The sequence below is a fragment of the Aptenodytes patagonicus genome, chromosome 31 (assembly GCF_965638725.1).
Source record: "Aptenodytes patagonicus chromosome 31, bAptPat1.pri.cur, whole genome shotgun sequence".
NCBI classification, from domain to species: domain Eukaryota; kingdom Metazoa; phylum Chordata; class Aves; order Sphenisciformes; family Spheniscidae; genus Aptenodytes; species Aptenodytes patagonicus.
Window position 1 is genome coordinate 27,986 of NC_134979.1, and position 16,472 is coordinate 44,457.

Below are 16,472 nucleotides of genomic sequence, written 5' to 3' on the forward strand. Positions count from 1 at the left end.
GGGTCCCGTTGGGGGGGTGTCTGGGGGGGGGATTGGGGGGGTCCCGTTGGGGAGGGGGTGTCTGGGGGGGGGATTGGGGGGTGCCATTGGGGTTGGGAGGGATCTCATTGGGGTTGGGGGGTCCCGTTGGGGGGGGGTGTCTGAGGGGGGGGGATTGGGGGGTGCCATTGGGGTTGGGGGGGGCCTGGGGGGGCCTGGGGGATCCCATTGGGGTTGGGGGGTCGGGGGGGGGGGGGATTGGGGGGTGCTGTTGGGGTTGGGGGGGTCTCATTGGGGTTGGGGGGTCCCGTTGGGGAGGGGTGTCTGGGGGGGGGATTGGGGGGTGCCATTGGGTTGGGAGGGTCCTGGGGGGGGGACTGGGGGTCCCATTGGGGTTGGGGGGGTCGGTGGGGGGGATTGGGGGGTGCTGTTGGTGTTGGGGGGGGTCCCATTGGGGTTGGGGGGGTCGGGGAGGGATTGGGGGGTGCCATTGGGGTTGGGGGGGTGTGTCCTGGGGGGGGGGGGGGCGCTGCTGGGGTTCAGGGTCCCACGGCGGTGTGTGTGTGTGTGTGTGTGGGGGGGGGGGCGCATCCCATTGGGATCAACAGGGATACCGGGGACCCCAGAAGGGGGTGCCGGGGCGGGGGTGGGGTGGGGTGTGTCCTGACGGCGTGTGGGGCCCCCAGTGACACCCCCCCCCCCCCCTTTCTCCGGCAGCCGCGGCGGCTGGTGATCTCCTGCGAGGCGGACGCGGGGTGCTGGGCCCCGGCGCTGGCCGCCCGCCTGCCCTTGACCTCGCCCGAGCTGCTGCTGACGGGGGCTCCTGCGCCAGCGCCTCCAGCTCCGGCTTTTCCTCCTGGCCCCCCCCGCCCCCCCCCCCCAATTCCCACGGGACCCCCCCTCCCTTCCCCCGGGGGGTCCTACTCCTTCTCTCGGGGTCCCTCGTCACCCGGGCGGGGTTACCCGGAAACTGCCGGAAGGTCCCGCTTCCCCCCGTGAAGTCGGGGAGGTGTCGGGATGAGGTCGGAACCGGGGACCCCCCCCCCCCCCCCCGGGACCCCCCCCCCAGCGCCGGGCGCCGCCCCCCCCCCCTCAAATAAAGGGGTTGGGAGGGGGTGGTTTTTTGGCAGTGAAAAAGAGGGTGATTTGGGGGTTTCGGGGGGGGGGGCACAGGGGTGTCGCCTCTCCGGTGGGGTGGGGGACCCCAGTTCCCCCTTTTTGGGGGGGGGGCACACGGGTGTCACTTCCCTGGTGGGGTGGGGGACCCCAGTTCCCCCTTTTTGGGGGGGCACAAGGGTGTCACTTCCCCGGTGGGGTGGGGGACCCCAAATTCCCCCTTTTTGGGGGGGGGCACAGGGGTGTCACTTCCCCGGTGGGGTGGGGGACCCCAAATTCTCCCCCCTTTTTGGGGGGACAGAGGGGGTGTCACCTCCCCGGTGGGGTGGGGGACCCCAGTTCCGCCTTTTGGGGGGGGCACAGGGGTGTCACTTCCCTGGTGGGGTGAGGGGACCCCAAATTCCCCCTTTTTGGGGGGGCACAGGGGTGTCACTTCCCCGGTGGGGTGGGGGGACCCCAAATTCCCTCCCCTTTTGGGGGGGGGCACAGGGTGTCACCTCCCTGGTGGGGTGGGGGGACCCCAAATTCCCTCCCCTTTTTGGGGGGACATGGAGGGGACAGAGGGGGTGTCACCTCCCTGGTGGGGTGAGGGGACCCCAAACCCCCCCTTTTGGGGGGACATCAGGGGTCGCAGGGGTGTCACTTCTGCGGTGGGATGGGGGACCCCAAGCTGCCCCCCCCCCCCTTTGGGGGGGACAGGGGAGGGGGGGACACAGGAGGGGCCATGGGGACACGTGGGAGGTGATGGGGACATGGAGGGGACATGGGGGGGGGAGATCTCTCTGCGTGGCCGTGGTGGCCCTGAGGACACCAGGACCCTCTTGGGCCACTGCAGTGGCCTTGGGGACATTGGGCTTCCCCATGGGGACACCGGGACCCCCGTGCGTGGCTTTGGGACCGCCAGGAACCCCCCACGGGGACACTTAAAGGGGACAGGGGAGGGACACGAGAGAGGTGACACGGAGAGGACATGCGAGAGGTGACACGGGAGGGGACGCCGACATGAGAAGGGACACGGGAGGGGACAAAGGAGACACGGGGTGGTGGGACGGGACGGGACACGAGTTGGGGACAAAGCGACACAGAACCAGGGCTGCAGCAGTGACGTGTTGATGCCACCGGTCCCCAACGAAGCCGGTGGTCCCCAGTGAAGCCATCGGTCCCTAACGAAGCCACCGTCCCCTACTGCGATCCCCGCGGCAGCAGCCCCGGGAGGGCGGAGGTGGCATCCCGGCAGCGCTGGGCCACGGTAGCGGCGGCGGTGGCATCGGCGCCGCCGCGGGTGAGCAGCAGTCTCCGGGCCATCCACAGCGTCCCCAGGAGGTGGCCTTGGGCCAGGCGGGCGTTGGCGTCCCACAGCGCCTCGGCCGCTGCCACCGCTGCCATCAGGTCCTTGGGGACACCCGGACCCCCTCCCGTGGTCGCGGTGGCCCTGGGGACATCGGGACCCTCCTGGGCCACCCCACGAGCCTCGGGGCCGCTGCGTCCCCACTCAGGGCCACCGTGACCAGCAGCCATAGCAGCCACGGTGGCCTCAATGTCCTTGAGGAGGCACCGCAGGTGACCGTAGAAGCGGGTGGCCCCGTGACAGGCGGTCACCAAGCGTCCCAGGGGCTCGAGGGCCGCGGCTGCTCGCCGTCCCCGCTCCCTGGCCTCCGCCGTCTCCACCGTCGCCACCGCCATCTTCTCGGTGGCTTCGGTGGCCGCCCGCAGCTCCGTGCTGGCCTCGGCCACCCGTGTCTCGTGGGCTGCCACCTCCGAGGCCACTGTGGCCACCTCCAAGGCCGCTGTGGCCAACTCCAAGGCCACCGGCAGTGCCCGGGTGACTGCCAGCAGCTCCTGGCGCGCCCTGTCTTCCCGGGCCACCGCCGCTGCCAGGTGGCCCGTGGTGGCCCCGGTGGCGGTCCCGGCGGTGGCCGCAGTCCTGCAGGCGTCCCTCAGGCGCGCGGCGTCCCCTGCCACCGCAGTCCAGGTGGCCTCCACCGAGGCCACCACCTCCCGCCACTTGCGGGTGGTGATGGTTGCCACGGTGGCCCAGGCGTCCCCCGCGGTGGCCCCGGGGACGGAGGAATCCCCCGGCGGGACTGCAGCGGGCTCAGGGGTGGTGCCAGCGGCGGTCCCTGTGGTGGCCTTGGTGGCCCCAGTGGTGGCCAGGGCACGACGGAGGTGGGTGGCCCCTCCGTGACCGTGGCCCATGGCCTGGATAATTTTGGCAATGAGGGCCACCAGCCCAGCCCGCAGCGAGCCTGGTGGCCCGGCCAGGGGGACGTCCCCTGTGGTGGCCCCCAGCTCACCCAGGACGGCCACCACAGTCACCAGCGGTTCTAGCAGCTCTGGGGACACCTGGGCACAGGGACACAGCCAGTGGCAGGGTCCGCCACGTCCCTTGTCCTCTCCCAGGGGTCCCCTGATGTCCCCTGTCCCCTCTGCCGTCCCCATGTCACCCTGGGGTTCCCCCGTGTCCCTTGTCCCCTCCTCAGGGTTGCCCATGTCCCTTGTCCCCACCTCGGGGTCTCCCAAAGGCCCTTGTCACCTTCAGGGTCCCCAGATGCCACCCTGGGGTCCCCCATGGCACTTGTCCCCTTGTCACCTTCCACCACCACCCCCCACCGCCCCCATCCCCTCTGCCACCCCTGTCCTCTGTCCCCATCATCCCCTGTCCCCCTGCCCCCCCCGTCCCTCCATCACCCTCCTGTCCCCCGTCCCCTCTGCCACTGCCCTGTCCCCTCACCCTCCTGTCCCCGTCACCCCCCTGCCACCCCATTCCCTGTCCCCACCATCCCTGTCACCACCCTGCCACTACCCTGTCCCCCGTCCCCATCACCTTGTCACCCCCCTGCCACCCCCATCCCCTCTGCCACCCCCGTGCCACCCCGTCCCCTGTCCCCTCTGTCACCCCCATCCCCTGTCCCCCTGCCACCCCCATCCCTTCTGCCACCCCCTGCCACCCTCGTCCCCTCTGCCACTCCCCTGTCCCCCGTCCCCATCACCTTGTCACCCCCCTGCCACCCCCCATAGACTCCGCAACCCCCCGCCACCCCATCCCCTGTCCCCTCTGCCACCCCCGTCCCCAGTCCCCCCATCCTCTCCGCCACCCCCATAACCACCCTGCCACCCTCATCCCCTCTGCCACCCCCTGCCACCCTTGTCCCCTCTGCCACTCCCATCCCCCGTCCCCATCACCTTGTCACCCCCCCTGCCACCCCCTATACACTCTGCCACCCCCGTCCCCTGTCCCCTCTGCCACCCCCATAACCACCCTGCCACCCCATTCCTCGTCCCCGTGTCCCCTCTGCCACCCCCTGCCACCCTCGTCCCCTCTGCCACTCCCGTCTCCCATCCCCATCACCGTGTCACCCCCCTGCCACCCCCCCATCCCCTCTGCCACCCCCTGCCACCCTCGACCCCTCTGCCACTCCCCTGTCCCCCGTCCCCATCACCTTGTCACCCCCCTGTCACCCCCCATAGACTCCGCCACACCCCGTCCCCTGTCCCCCCCGTCCCCTCTGCCACCCCCATAACCGCCCTGCCACCCCATTCCTCATCCCCTCTGCCACCCCCTGCCACCCTCGTCCCCTCTGCCACCTCCTGCCACCCTTGTCCCCTCTGCCACTCCCATCCCCCGTCCCCATCACCTTGTCACCCCCCTGCCACCCCCTATACACTCCGCCACCCCCGTCCCCTGTCCCCTCTGCCACCCCCATAACCACCCTGCCACCCCATTCCTCGTCCCTGCATCCCCTCTGCCACCCCCTGCCACCCTTGTCCCCTCTGCCACTCCCCTGTCCCCCATCCCCATCACCTTGTCACCCCCCTGTCACCCCCCATAGACTCCGCCACCCCCCATCCCCTGTCCCCCCCGTCCCCTCTGCCACCCCCATAACCGCCCTGCCACCCCATTCCTCGTCCCCACTGTCCCCGCGTCCCCTCTGCCACCCCTCTGTCCCTCCCCATCTCCCCCCCCCCCCCCCCCGCCGCCACCGCCGCCGCCATCCAGCGCTGAGATTTGTCCCACCTCCGGGGGGAAGATGGCCCCGGTGGCCTCGGGTGTCCCCATGGGTGACGGTGGCGGCGGTGGGGACGGCGGTGGGGACGGCGGTGGGGACGGCGATGCGGGGCCAGGAAGTCGTGGCGGGGACGGTGGCTGGATACGGCACCGGGGCTGGGCCGGGCTCGGCCCACGGGGGCTGGACGAGGGGCCGCCGCCGCCAGCGGGACCGTTGCCAGCGGGGACGTCACCCGCCCTGCGACGCCGGTACGGCCACCTACGCCCCTCGGTGTGTCGTGTCCCCCCCACCCCACCCCCCCCATGTCCCCAATGGGACCCCATGTCCTCCCCGTGTCCCACAATATCCCCCCCACCACCCCACCCCACCCCGTGTCCCCAACGGGACCCCACGGCCTTCAATATTCCCCCCGATGTCCCCAGCGGGGTCCCAGCACGGCCACCCACAGCCCTCGGTGTCCCCCAGTGTCCCCCAATGTCCCCAACGGGACCCCATGGCCTCCAGTGTCCCCCAGTGTCCTCCAACAGGACCCCACAGCCTCCAATGTCCCCTGCAATGTCCCCAACGGGGCCCCAGCATGGTCACCCACAGCCTCCGGTGTCCCCCAATGTCCCCAACAGGGTCCCGTGGCCACTGGTGTCCCCAACACGTCCCAAACACAGCCCTATGGTCCCTGATGTCCCCCCCGATGTCCCCAACATGGTCCCAGCACGGCCACCCACAGCCCTCAGTGTCCCCCAGTGTCCTCCAACAGGACCCCATGGCCTCCAATGTCCCCTGCAATGTCCCCAATGGGGCCCCAGCACGGTCACCAACAGCCCTCGGTGTCCCCCAATGTCCCCAACAGGGTCCCACAGCCCCCGGTGTCCCCTGATGTCCCTCAATGTCCCCAAAAGGGTCCTGTGGCTGCCAATGTCCCCCGGTGTCCCCAACTCAGCCGTATGTTCCCTGATGTCCCCCCCGATGTCCCCAATGTGGCCCCAGCACGGCCACCCACAGCCCTCAGTGTCCCCCGATGTCCCCCCCGATGTCCCAATGTCCCCCGATGTCCCCACGGTCCCTGACGTCCCCCATTGTCCCCAGTGCAGCCCCATGGCTGCCAATGTCCTCCCCCCAGTGTCCCCAGCACGGCCACCTGCAACCTTCAACATCCCCCCCCGTGTCCCCAGATGTCCCCAACATGTCCCCGACATGTCCCCAGTGCTGGCTCCGGCTCGTCCCCATTGCGTCCCCTATTGGTGTCCCCAACATGTCCCAAACACAGCCCTATGGTCCCCGATGTCCCCCCTGATGTCCCCAACATGGCCCCAGCACGGCCACCCACAGCCCTCAGTGTCCCCCAGTGTCCCCAATGGGACCCCACGGGCCTCCAGTGTCCCCCAATGGTGGCCTTAGTGTGTCCCCAACATGTCCTCAATGATGGCCCCAGTGTCCCCCCAGTGCTGGTCCTGGTGATGTCCCTGGAGTGTCCCCAGTGCTGGAGCCGAGGTGGCCTCAGGGTTGTCCCCAACACAGCCCCAGTGATGTCCCCAGTGTGCCCCTGGCTCGTCCCCAGTGTGTCCCCAATGCTGTCCCCAACATGGCCCTGCCGATGGCCCTTGATGTGTCCCCACCATGTCCCCCATGGCTTGGGACCATCTAGCCGGGCATCCCTGGGGACGTTGGGGACAGTCCCAAGCCCTTTGATGGGGACGGTTTGGGGACATCCCTCCTCCTGGTGTCCTCTGTATGGGATGGGGGTGTCCCCGTCCCCTGGCGTCCCCATGTCCCCGCCATGTCCCCAGCCCCCAGTGACAGGTCGGGGGGCTCAGCGTGTCCCTGAGGTTTATTGAGGGGGGACAGGGGACGGTGTCACCAACCTTTCCCTGATGTCCTTGGACCACAAAGGGGACGTCCTCGATGTCCCCAGGTGGGACAGGGGACATCCTGGTGTCCCTGGTGTCCCCAGGAGGAGGGACATCCAGGTGTCCTCAGGCAGGACAGGGGACATCCCAGTGTCCCCAGGATGGAAAAGGGACATCCTGGTGTCCCCAGATGGGACAGGGGACATCGGGGTGTCCCCAGGACAAGGAGGATCCTCCTGGTGTCCCCAGATGGGACAGGGGACATCGGGGTGTCCCCAGATGGGAGAGGGGACATCCTGGTGTCCCCAGGATGAGGAAGACCCTCCTGGTGTCCCCAGACAGGACAGGGGACATCGGGGCGTCCCCAGGATGGAGAAGTGACATCAGGGTGTCCCCAGGATGAGCAGGACCCTCCCGGTGTCACCGTCCCTGTCCCTACTCGTCCCCTGGCAGAGCCTCCAGCGCCCGGGCCAACCTCTGCGTCCCCTCCTTGTCCCCCATTGCCGTCCCCAAGGCCACCACAGCGTCCCCCAGGGCCTGGGCGCTGGCGGGGAAGCCCCGGGCCATCTCCAGGTCCTGGGTGACAGCGTCAACCAGGGTCCTCAGGTGACGGGCCACCTCCTCCAGCATCTCCAGGGTGGCATTGGTGGCAGCGATGGCCTCGGTGGCCTCGGTGCTGGCAGCGGTGGCAGCGGCAGTGTTCCGGGCCAGGCGGCGGTAGCGGAGGGCTTGGTGACGCTGGTGGCTGGCGGCGGTGGCCAGGTGACGCTTGGATGTCCCCATGCCCCACAGGGCCACCTGGCAGATGAGGGCAACGGTGGCCAGGGAGGGGACAAAGTGGTTCTCCTGTGTCACCCCCAGCGCCTCCCGCACCACGTCCAGGGACACTGCGGGGACATCGGGGGGATGGGGACATCACCTGGCGTCCTCGTCCCCTCCCGGTGTCCCCAGTCCCATCCCAGTGTCCTCAGTCTTGTCCCAGTGTCCCTGTCCCCTTCTGGTGTCCCCATCTCCTCCCAGTGTCCCCTGTCCCCTCCTGGTGTCCCCTCCCAATGTCCCCAGTCCCCTCCCGGTGTCCCAGTAGCCTCCCAGTGTCCCCTGTCCCCTCTTAGTGTCCCCGTCCCCTCCCAGTGTCCTGTCTCATCCCAGTGTCCCCATCCCCTCCCAGTGTCCCCGTCCCCTCCTGGTGTCCCTGTCCCCTCCCGGTGTCCCCAGTCCCATCCCAGTGTTCCCGTCCCCTCCCAGTGTCCCTCTCCGCTCCTGGTGTCCCCAGTCCCCTCCCGGTGTCCCCCATCTCCTCCCGGTGTCCCTCTCCCCTCCCGGTGTCCCCCATCTCCTCCTGGTGTCCCCCATCTCCTCCCAGTGTCCCCATCCCCTCCCAGTGTCCCCAGTCCCGTCCCAGTGTCCCCGTCCCCTCCCAGTGTCCCTGTCCCCTCCCGGTGTCCCCCATCCCCTCCCGGTGTCCCCCATCTCCTCCCGGTGTCCCCAGTCCCCTCCCAGTATCCCCGTCCCCTCCCAGTGTCCCTGTCCCCTCCCAGTGTCCCCAGTCCCCTCCCGGTGTCCCTGTCCCCTCCCGGTGTCCCCCATCCCCTCCCAGTGTCCCCCAGTTCCATCCCAGTGTCCCCAGTCCCATCCCAGTGTCCCCGTCCCCTCCCAGTGTCCCTCTCCCCTCCCGGTGTCCCCCATCTCCTCCCGGTGTCCCCCGTCCCCTCCCGGTGTCCCCTGTCCCATCCCAGTGTCCCCAGTCCCCTCCCGGTGTCCCCGTCCCCTCCTGGTGTCCCCCAGTCCCCTCCCGGTGTCCCCAGTCCCCTCCCGGTGTCCCCCATCTCCTCCCGGTGTCCCCAGTCCCCTCCCGGTGTCCCCGTCCCCTCCCGGTGTCCCCCAGTCCCCTCCCGGTGTCCCCCATCTCCTCCCGGTGTCCCCTGTCCCCTCCCGGTGTCCCCAGTCCCCTCCCGGTGTCCCCCATCTCCTCCCGGTGTCCCCTGTCCCCTCCTGGTGTCCCCCACCTCCTCCCAGTGTCCCCCAATCCCATCCCGGTGTCCCCGTCCCCTCCCAGTGTCCCCAGTACCATCCCAGTGTCCCTGTCCCCTCCCGGTGTCCCTGTCCCCTCCCGGTGTCCCCCATCCCCTCCCAGTGTCCCCCAGTTCCATCCCAGTGTCCCCAGTCCCATCCCAGTGTCCCCGTCCCCTCCCAGTGTCCCTCTCCCCTCCCGGTGTCCCCCATCTCCTCCCGGTGTCCCCCGTCCCCTCCCGGTGTCCCCTGTCCCATCCCAGTGTCCCCAGTCCCCTCCCGGTGTCCCCGTCCCCTCCTGGTGTCCCCCAGTCCCCTCCCGGTGTCCCCAGTCCCCTCCCGGTGTCCCCCATCTCCTCCCGGTGTCCCCAGTCCCCTCCCGGTGTCCCCGTCCCCTCCCGGTGTCCCCCAGTCCCCTCCCGGTGTCCCCCATCTCCTCCCGGTGTCCCCTGTCCCCTCCCGGTGTCCCCAGTCCCCTCCCGGTGTCCCCCATCTCCTCCCGGTGTCCCCTGTCCCCTCCTGGTGTCCCCCACCTCCTCCCAGTGTCCCCCAATCCCATCCCGGTGTCCCCGTCCCCTCCCAGTGTCCCCAGTACCATCCCAGTGTCCCTGTCCCCTCCCGGTGTCCCTCTCCCCTCCCGGTGTCCCCCATCTCCTCCTGGTGTCTCCCATCTCCTCCCGGTGTCCCTGTCCCCTCCCGGTGTCCCCGTCCCTTCCCGGTGTCCCCCCATCTCCTCCCAGTGTCCCCAGTCCCCTCCCAGTGTCCCCGTCCCCTCCCGGTGTCCCCCATCTCCTCCCGGTGTCCCCGTCCCCTCCCAGTGTCCCCGTCCCTTCCCGGTGTCCCCCCATCTCCTCCCGGTGTCCCCGTCCCCTCCCGGTGTCCCCAGTCCCCTCCCAGTGTCCCCGTCCCCTCCCGGTGTCCCCCATCTCCTCCCGGTGTCCCCGTCCCCTCCCGGTGTCCCCCATCTCCTCCCGGTGTCCCCCATCTCCTCCCAGTGTCCCCATCCACTCCCAGTGTCCCCAGTCCCGTCCCAGTGTCCCCGTCCCCTCCCAGTGTCCCCGTCCCCTCCCGGTGTCCCTGTCCCCTCCCGGTGTCCCCGTCCCCTCCCGGTGTCCCCCAGTCCCCTCCCGGTGTCCCCCAGTCCATGCCGGTTGGGGCAGGGGAAGCTCTACACCGGTCCACGCCGGTTTGTGCGGGCACACCCCCCCCCCCCGGGTCCTTACTGGTCCCTACTGGTATATACTGGTCTGAACTGGTCTGCTGCCCTCCTCCCTGGCCCGTATAGCCCCGGACCGGTCTATACTGGTCAGAGCAGGGGAAAGTTTCTACTGGTCTGGGGGGTTCCTTACTGGTCTCTACTGGTCTGGGGGGTCCTCTACCGCCATTACGGCCCCAAAGACATCTGTAGGGCTTCTTACTGGTCCTTACTGGTCTGAACTGGTGCCTACCGGTCTAGAGCGGTTCCCAGCGGTCCCTACAGGATCATACGGCTCCACACCGGTCTGTGAAGGTCCTTACTGGTCTATACTGGTCTATAGCGGTCAGGGTAGGAGAAAGTCTCTACCGGCCTGCAGTGGTCCGTACTGGTCCCTACTGGTCTGAACTGGTTCATTCTGGGCTATGCTGGTCAGGGTGAAAGAAGAACTCTACTGGCCTGCAGAGCTTCCTACTGGTCCATACTGGTCCATACTGGTCTCTACTACTCTACAATGGTTCCTTGTGGTACCTACTGGTCTAAACTGGTCTCTACTGGCCTGCAGAGCTTCCTACTGGTCCATACTGGTCCATACTGGTCTCTACTACTCTACAATGGTTCCTTGTGGTACCTACTGGTCTAAACTGGTCCCTACTGGCCTGTAGAGTTTTCTACTGGTCCATACTGGTCCATACTGGTCCATACTGGTCTCTACTACTCTACAGTGGTTCCTTGTGGTACCTACTGGTCTAAACTGGTCTCTACTGGCCTGCAGAGCTTCCTACTGGTCCATACTGGTCCATACTGGTCTCTACTACTCTACAGTGGTTCCTTGTGGTACCTACTGGTCTAAACTGGTCTCTACTGGCCTGCAGAGCTTCCTACTGGTCCATACTGGTCCATACTGGTCTCTACGACTCTACAGTGTTTCCTTGTGATACCTACTGGTCTAAACTGGTCTCTACTGGCCTGCAGAGCTTCCTACTGGTCCATACTGGTCTATAGTGGTCTCTACGACTCTACAGTGTTTCCTTGTGATACCTACTGGTCTAAACTGGTCTCTACTGGCCTGCAGGGCTTCCTACTGGTCCATACTGGTCTCTACTACTCTACAGTGGTTCCTTGTGGTACCTACTGGTCTAAACTGGTCTCTACTGGCCTGCAGAGCTTCCTACTGGTCCATACTGGTCCATACTGGTCTATAGTGGTCTCTACTATTCTACAGTGGTTTCTTGTGGTACCTACTGGTCTAAACTGGTCCCTACTGGCCTGTAGAGTTTTCTACTGGTCCATACTGGTCTCTACTACTCTACAGTGGTTCCTTGTGGTACCTACTGGTCTAAACTGGTCCCTACTGGCCTGTAGAGTTTTCTACTGGTCCGTACTGGTCCATACTGGTCCATACTGGTCTCTACTACTCTACAGTGTTTCCTTGTGGTACCTACTGGTCTAAACTGGTCTCTACTGGCCTGCAGAGCTTCCTACTGGTCCATACTGGTCCATACTGGTCTCTACTACTCTACAGTGGTTCCTTGTGGTACCTACTGGTCTAAACTGGTCTCTACTGGCCTGCAGAGCTTCCTACTGGTCCATACTGGTCCATACTGGTCTCTACTACTCTACAGTGGTTCCTTGTGGTACCTACTGGTCTAAACTGGTCTCTACTGGTCTGCAGGGCTTCCTACTGGTCCATACTGGTCCATACTGGTCTGTAGGGTTCTCTACTACCATTACTGATCCAAGCGGATCTGCAGGGCTCCCTACTGGTCTGAACTGGTCCGTTCCGGTCTATACTGGTCCGTACTCACGCAGAGGGGTGCAAAGAAGCAGGAGCCCCAGGGCGACGTTCCGGACCACCCTCAGACCCCAGCGGTGCCGGCGGTTCCGGCTCAGCTCCCGCTCCAGCTGGGAAGCGCTGGCATCGGCGGCCACCCCCAGCGCCCGGTAGAGACCTTCGGCGTTGAGCCCCGGCGTCGGCGTCGCCACTGCCGCCGCCGCCGCCAGTGTCGCCTCCAGAGCCGCCTGCAGCCTCGCCAGCGCCGCCTCCACCTCCTCCAGCGCCGCCTCGGCATCCTCCAGCGCCGCCACCACTGTCCCCGGCGTCCCCAGCGCCTCCGCCAGCCCCGCTAGCGCCTGCAGTGCCTGCCCCGAGGCCGCCGTGGCCGAGGCCACCGCCGAGGACAGCGGCACAGAGTACATCCTGCGGGGGACCCAGGCGGCCGGGTGGGGACCCAGGCGTCTGGGCGAGGAGCCCTCCCAAACCCGTAATGAAGAGGGACCCAGGCACCCGGGGATGGGACCCAGGCGCCCAGGGATGGGACCCAGGTGTCCGGGTGGGGACCCAGGCACCCGGGGATGGGACCCAGGTGCCCAGGGATGGGACCCAGGTGTCCGCGTGGGGACCCAGGCACCCGGGGATGGGACCCAGGTGTCTGGAGATGGGATCCAGGTGTCCGGGGATGAGATCCAGGCATCTGGGCGGGGAGCCCTCCCCAACCCCGTAATGAAGAGGGACCCAGGCACCCGGGGATGGGACCCAGGCGTCTGGGTGGGGACCCAGGCACCCGGGGATGGGACCCAGGAGCCCGGGGATGGGACCCAGGTGTCCGGGTGGGGACCCAGGCACCCAGGGATGGGACCCAGGCGTCCGGGGATGGGACCCAGGTGTCTGGAGATGGGATCCAGGTGTCCGGGGATGAGATCCAGGCATCTGGGCGGGGAGCCCTCCCCAACCCCGTAATGAAGAGGGACCCAGGCACCCGGGGATGGGACCCAGGCGTCTGGGTGGGGACCCAGGCACCCGGGGATGGGACCCAGGAGCCTGGGGATGGGACCCAGGTGTCCGGGTGGGGACCCAGGCATCTGGGCGAGGAGCCCTCCCAAACCCGTAATGAAGAGGGACCCAGGCACCCGGGGATGGGACCCAGGCGTCCGGGTGGGGAACCAGGCACCCAGGGATGGGACCCAGGCGTCCGGAGATGGGACCCAGGTGTCTGGAGATGGGATCCAGGTGTCCGGGGATGAGATCCAGGCATCTGGGCGGGGAGCCCTCCCCAACCCCGTAATGAAGAGGGACCCAGGCACCCGGGGATGGGACCCAGGCGTCTGGGTGGGGACCCAGGCACCCGGGGATGGGACCCAGGTGCCCAGGGATGGGACCCAGGTGTCCGCGTGGGGACTCAGGCACCCGGGGATGGGACCCAGGAGCCTGGGGATGGGACCCAGGTGTCCGGGTGGGGACCCAGGCGTCTGGGCGAGGAGCCCTCCCAAACCCATAATGAAGAGGGACCCAGGCACCCGGGGATGGGACCCAGGCGTCCGGGTGGGGACCCAGGCACCCGGGGATGGGACCCAGGAGCCTGGGGATGGGACCCAGGTGTCCGGGTGGGGACCCAGGCACCCAGGGATGGGACCCAGGCGTCCGGGGATGGGACCCAGGTGTCTGGAGATGGGACCCAGGAGTCCGGGTGGGGACCCAGGCGTCCGGGGATGGGACCCAGGCACCCAGGGATGGGACCCAGGTGTCTGGAGATGGGACCCAGGAGTCCGGGTGGGGACCCAGGCGTCCGGGGATGAGATCCAGGCATCTGGGCGGGGAGCCCTCCCCAACCCCGTAATGAAGAGGGACCCAGGCATCCGGGGATGGGACCCAGGTGTCCGGGGATGGGACCCAGGAGTCCGGGGATGGGACCCAGGAGTGCGGGTGGGGACCCAGGCACCCGGGGATGGGACCCAGGAGTCCGGGGATGGGACCCAGGAGTGCGGGTGGGGACCCAGGTGCCCAGGGATGGGACCCAGGTGTCCAGGCGGGGAGCCAGACATCTGGGCGGGGAGCCCTCCCCAATCCCGTAATGGAGATAAGGGGGACCCAGGCACCCGGGGATGGGACCCAGGCACCCGGGGATGGGACCCAGGTGCCTGGGGATGGGACCCAGGTGTCTGGGTGGGGACCCAGGCGCCTGGGGATCGGACCCAGGTGTCCAGGTGGGGATCCAGGCATCCAGGCGGGCAGCCCTCCCCGACGCCGTAATGGAGATAAGGGGGACCCAGGCACCCGGGGATGGGACCCTCTCCAGAGACCCAGGTGTCATGGAGGGGGACGCACCCCCTAGAAGAGGGACCAAGGCATTTGGGAGGGACCCAGGTGTCTGGGAGGGACCCAGGTGTCCGGGCAGGACCCCCATCACCACTATAAGGGACCCAGGCGTCCGTGCGTGGCCACCATTGCTGCTCCGAGGGACTCAGGCGTGTGGGTGCAGGAACCCTTCCACTTCCCTTTCCGCAGCCACGGAAGGACCCAGTCATCTGGGTGCAGCTCGACACACCCCTCCCTGCCTCACCAGCTCCCCCTTCCACCCCTGGGGTCCTCCACCGCAAGGGACCCAGGTGCCCGGGTATGGCCTTCCCCTTCCAGCACCTACCTCGCCGTGCCCCTCGCAGACGGTCCCCACGGATGGTGGCACCTACGTCACTGCCCCTCCTACGTGCCCATGGGACCCAGGCATCCGGGGTGATGGGAGGGACCCAGGCGTCCCGGTTCTGACACACCTCGGACCCCCATTTACCCCCCCCCAGGGCCAAGGCTTATCCCCTCAGGGCCCAGATTTACCCCCTCAGGACCCAGATTTACACCCTCAGGGCTCCTATTTACCCCTCAGGACCCCTTTTACTTCCCTCAGGGCCCAAATTTACCCCTCCAGGCCCGATTTAACCCCTCAGGGCTCAGACCTATGCCCCAGAGCCCAGATTTACTCCCTCTGGGACCAAATTTACTCATTGGGACCCAGATTTACACCCTCAGGACCCAGATTTACACCCTCAGGACCCAGATTTACACCCTCAGGGCTCCTATTTACCCCTCAGGACCCCTTTTACTTCCCTCAGGGCCCAAATTTACCCCTCCAGGCCCGATTTAACCCCTCAGGGCTCAGACCTATGCCCCAGAGCCCAGATTTACTCCCTCTGGGACCAAATTTACTCATTGGGGCCCAGACTCATCCCCTCAGGGCCCAGATTTACACCTTCAGGACCCAGATTTACCCCCTCAGGGCTCCTATTTACCCCTCAGGACCCCTTTTACTTCCCTCAGGGCCCAAATTTACCCCTCCAGGCCCGATTTAACCCCTCAGGGCTCAGACCTATGCCCCAGAGCCCAGATTTACTCCCTCTGGGACCAAATTTACTCATTGGGACCCAGGCTTATCCCCTCAGGACCCAGATTTACACCCTCAGGACCCAGATTTACACCCTCAGGGCTCCTATTTACCCCTCAGGACCCCTTTTACTTCCCTCAGGGCCCAAATTTACCCCTCCAGGCCCGATTTAACCCCTCAGGGCTCAGACCTATGCCCCAGAGCCCAGATTTACTCCCTCTGGGACCAAATTTACTCATTGGGGCCCAGACTCATCCCCTCAGGACCCAGATTTACACCCTCAGGACCCAGATTTACACCCTCAGGGCTCCTATTTACCCCTCAGGACCCCTTTTACTTCCCTCAGGGCCCAAATTTACCCCTCCAGGCCCGATTTAACCCCTCAGGGCTCAGACCTATGCCCCAGAGCCCAGATTTACTCCCTCTGGGACCAAATTTACTCATTGGGACCCAGGCTTATCCCCTCAGGACCCAGATTTACACCCTCAGGACCCAGATTTACACCCTCAGGGTTCCTATTTACCCCTCAGGACCCCTTTTACTTCCCTCAGGGCCCAAATTTACCCCTCCAGGCCCAATTTAACCCCTCAGGGCTCAGACCTATGCCCCAGAGCCCAGATTTACTCCCTCTGGGACCAAATTTACTCATTGGGACCCAGATTTACACCCTCAGGACCCAGATTTACACCCTCAGGACCCAGATTTACACCCTCAGGGCTCCTATTTACCCCTCAGGACCCCTTTTACTTCCCTCAGGGCCCAAATTTACCCCTCCAGGCCCGATTTAACCCCTCAGGGCTCAGACCTATGCCCCAGAGCCCAGATTTACTCCCTCTGGGACCAAATTTACTCATTGGGGCCCAGACTCATCCCCTCAGGGCCCAGATTTACACCTTCAGGACCCAGATTTACCCCCTCAGGGCTCCTATTTACCCCTCAGGACCCCTTTTACTTCCCTCAGGGCCCAAATTTACCCCTCCAGGCCCGATTTAACCCCTCAGGGCTCAGACCTATGCCCCAGAGCCCAGATTTACTCCCTCTGGGACCAAATTTACTCATTGGGGCCCAGGCTTATCCCCTCAGGGCCCAGATTTATCCCTCAGGCCCCAGGTTTACCCCCTCAGGGCCCCAATTTACACGCCAGGCTCCAGAGTTACCCCCTCAGGGC

At 66.6% G+C, this 16,472-nt stretch overlaps 2 protein-coding genes across 2 annotated transcripts; both read right to left on the reverse strand.

The window, feature by feature from the left end:
* Positions 1–2,189: 2,189 nt before the first annotated feature.
* Positions 2,190–5,220, reverse strand: LOC143171781 (uncharacterized). Its single transcript, XM_076360862.1, has 2 exons — positions 5,111–5,220; positions 2,190–3,438 (listed from the first exon to the last, which is right to left on the reverse strand). The coding sequence occupies exons 1-2, from the start codon at positions 5,150–5,152 to the stop codon at positions 2,278–2,280; spliced, it is 1,203 nt and encodes a 400-aa protein (XP_076216977.1). The 5' UTR covers positions 5,153–5,220; the 3' UTR covers positions 2,190–2,277.
* A 2,161-nt stretch (positions 5,221–7,381) lies between these two features.
* On the reverse strand, positions 7,382–12,350 carry LOC143171785 (uncharacterized). Its single transcript, XM_076360866.1, has 2 exons — positions 11,960–12,350; positions 7,382–7,833 (listed from the first exon to the last, which is right to left on the reverse strand). The coding sequence occupies exons 1-2, from the start codon at positions 12,348–12,350 to the stop codon at positions 7,382–7,384; spliced, it is 843 nt and encodes a 280-aa protein (XP_076216981.1).
* Positions 12,351–16,472: the final 4,122 nt, after the last annotated feature.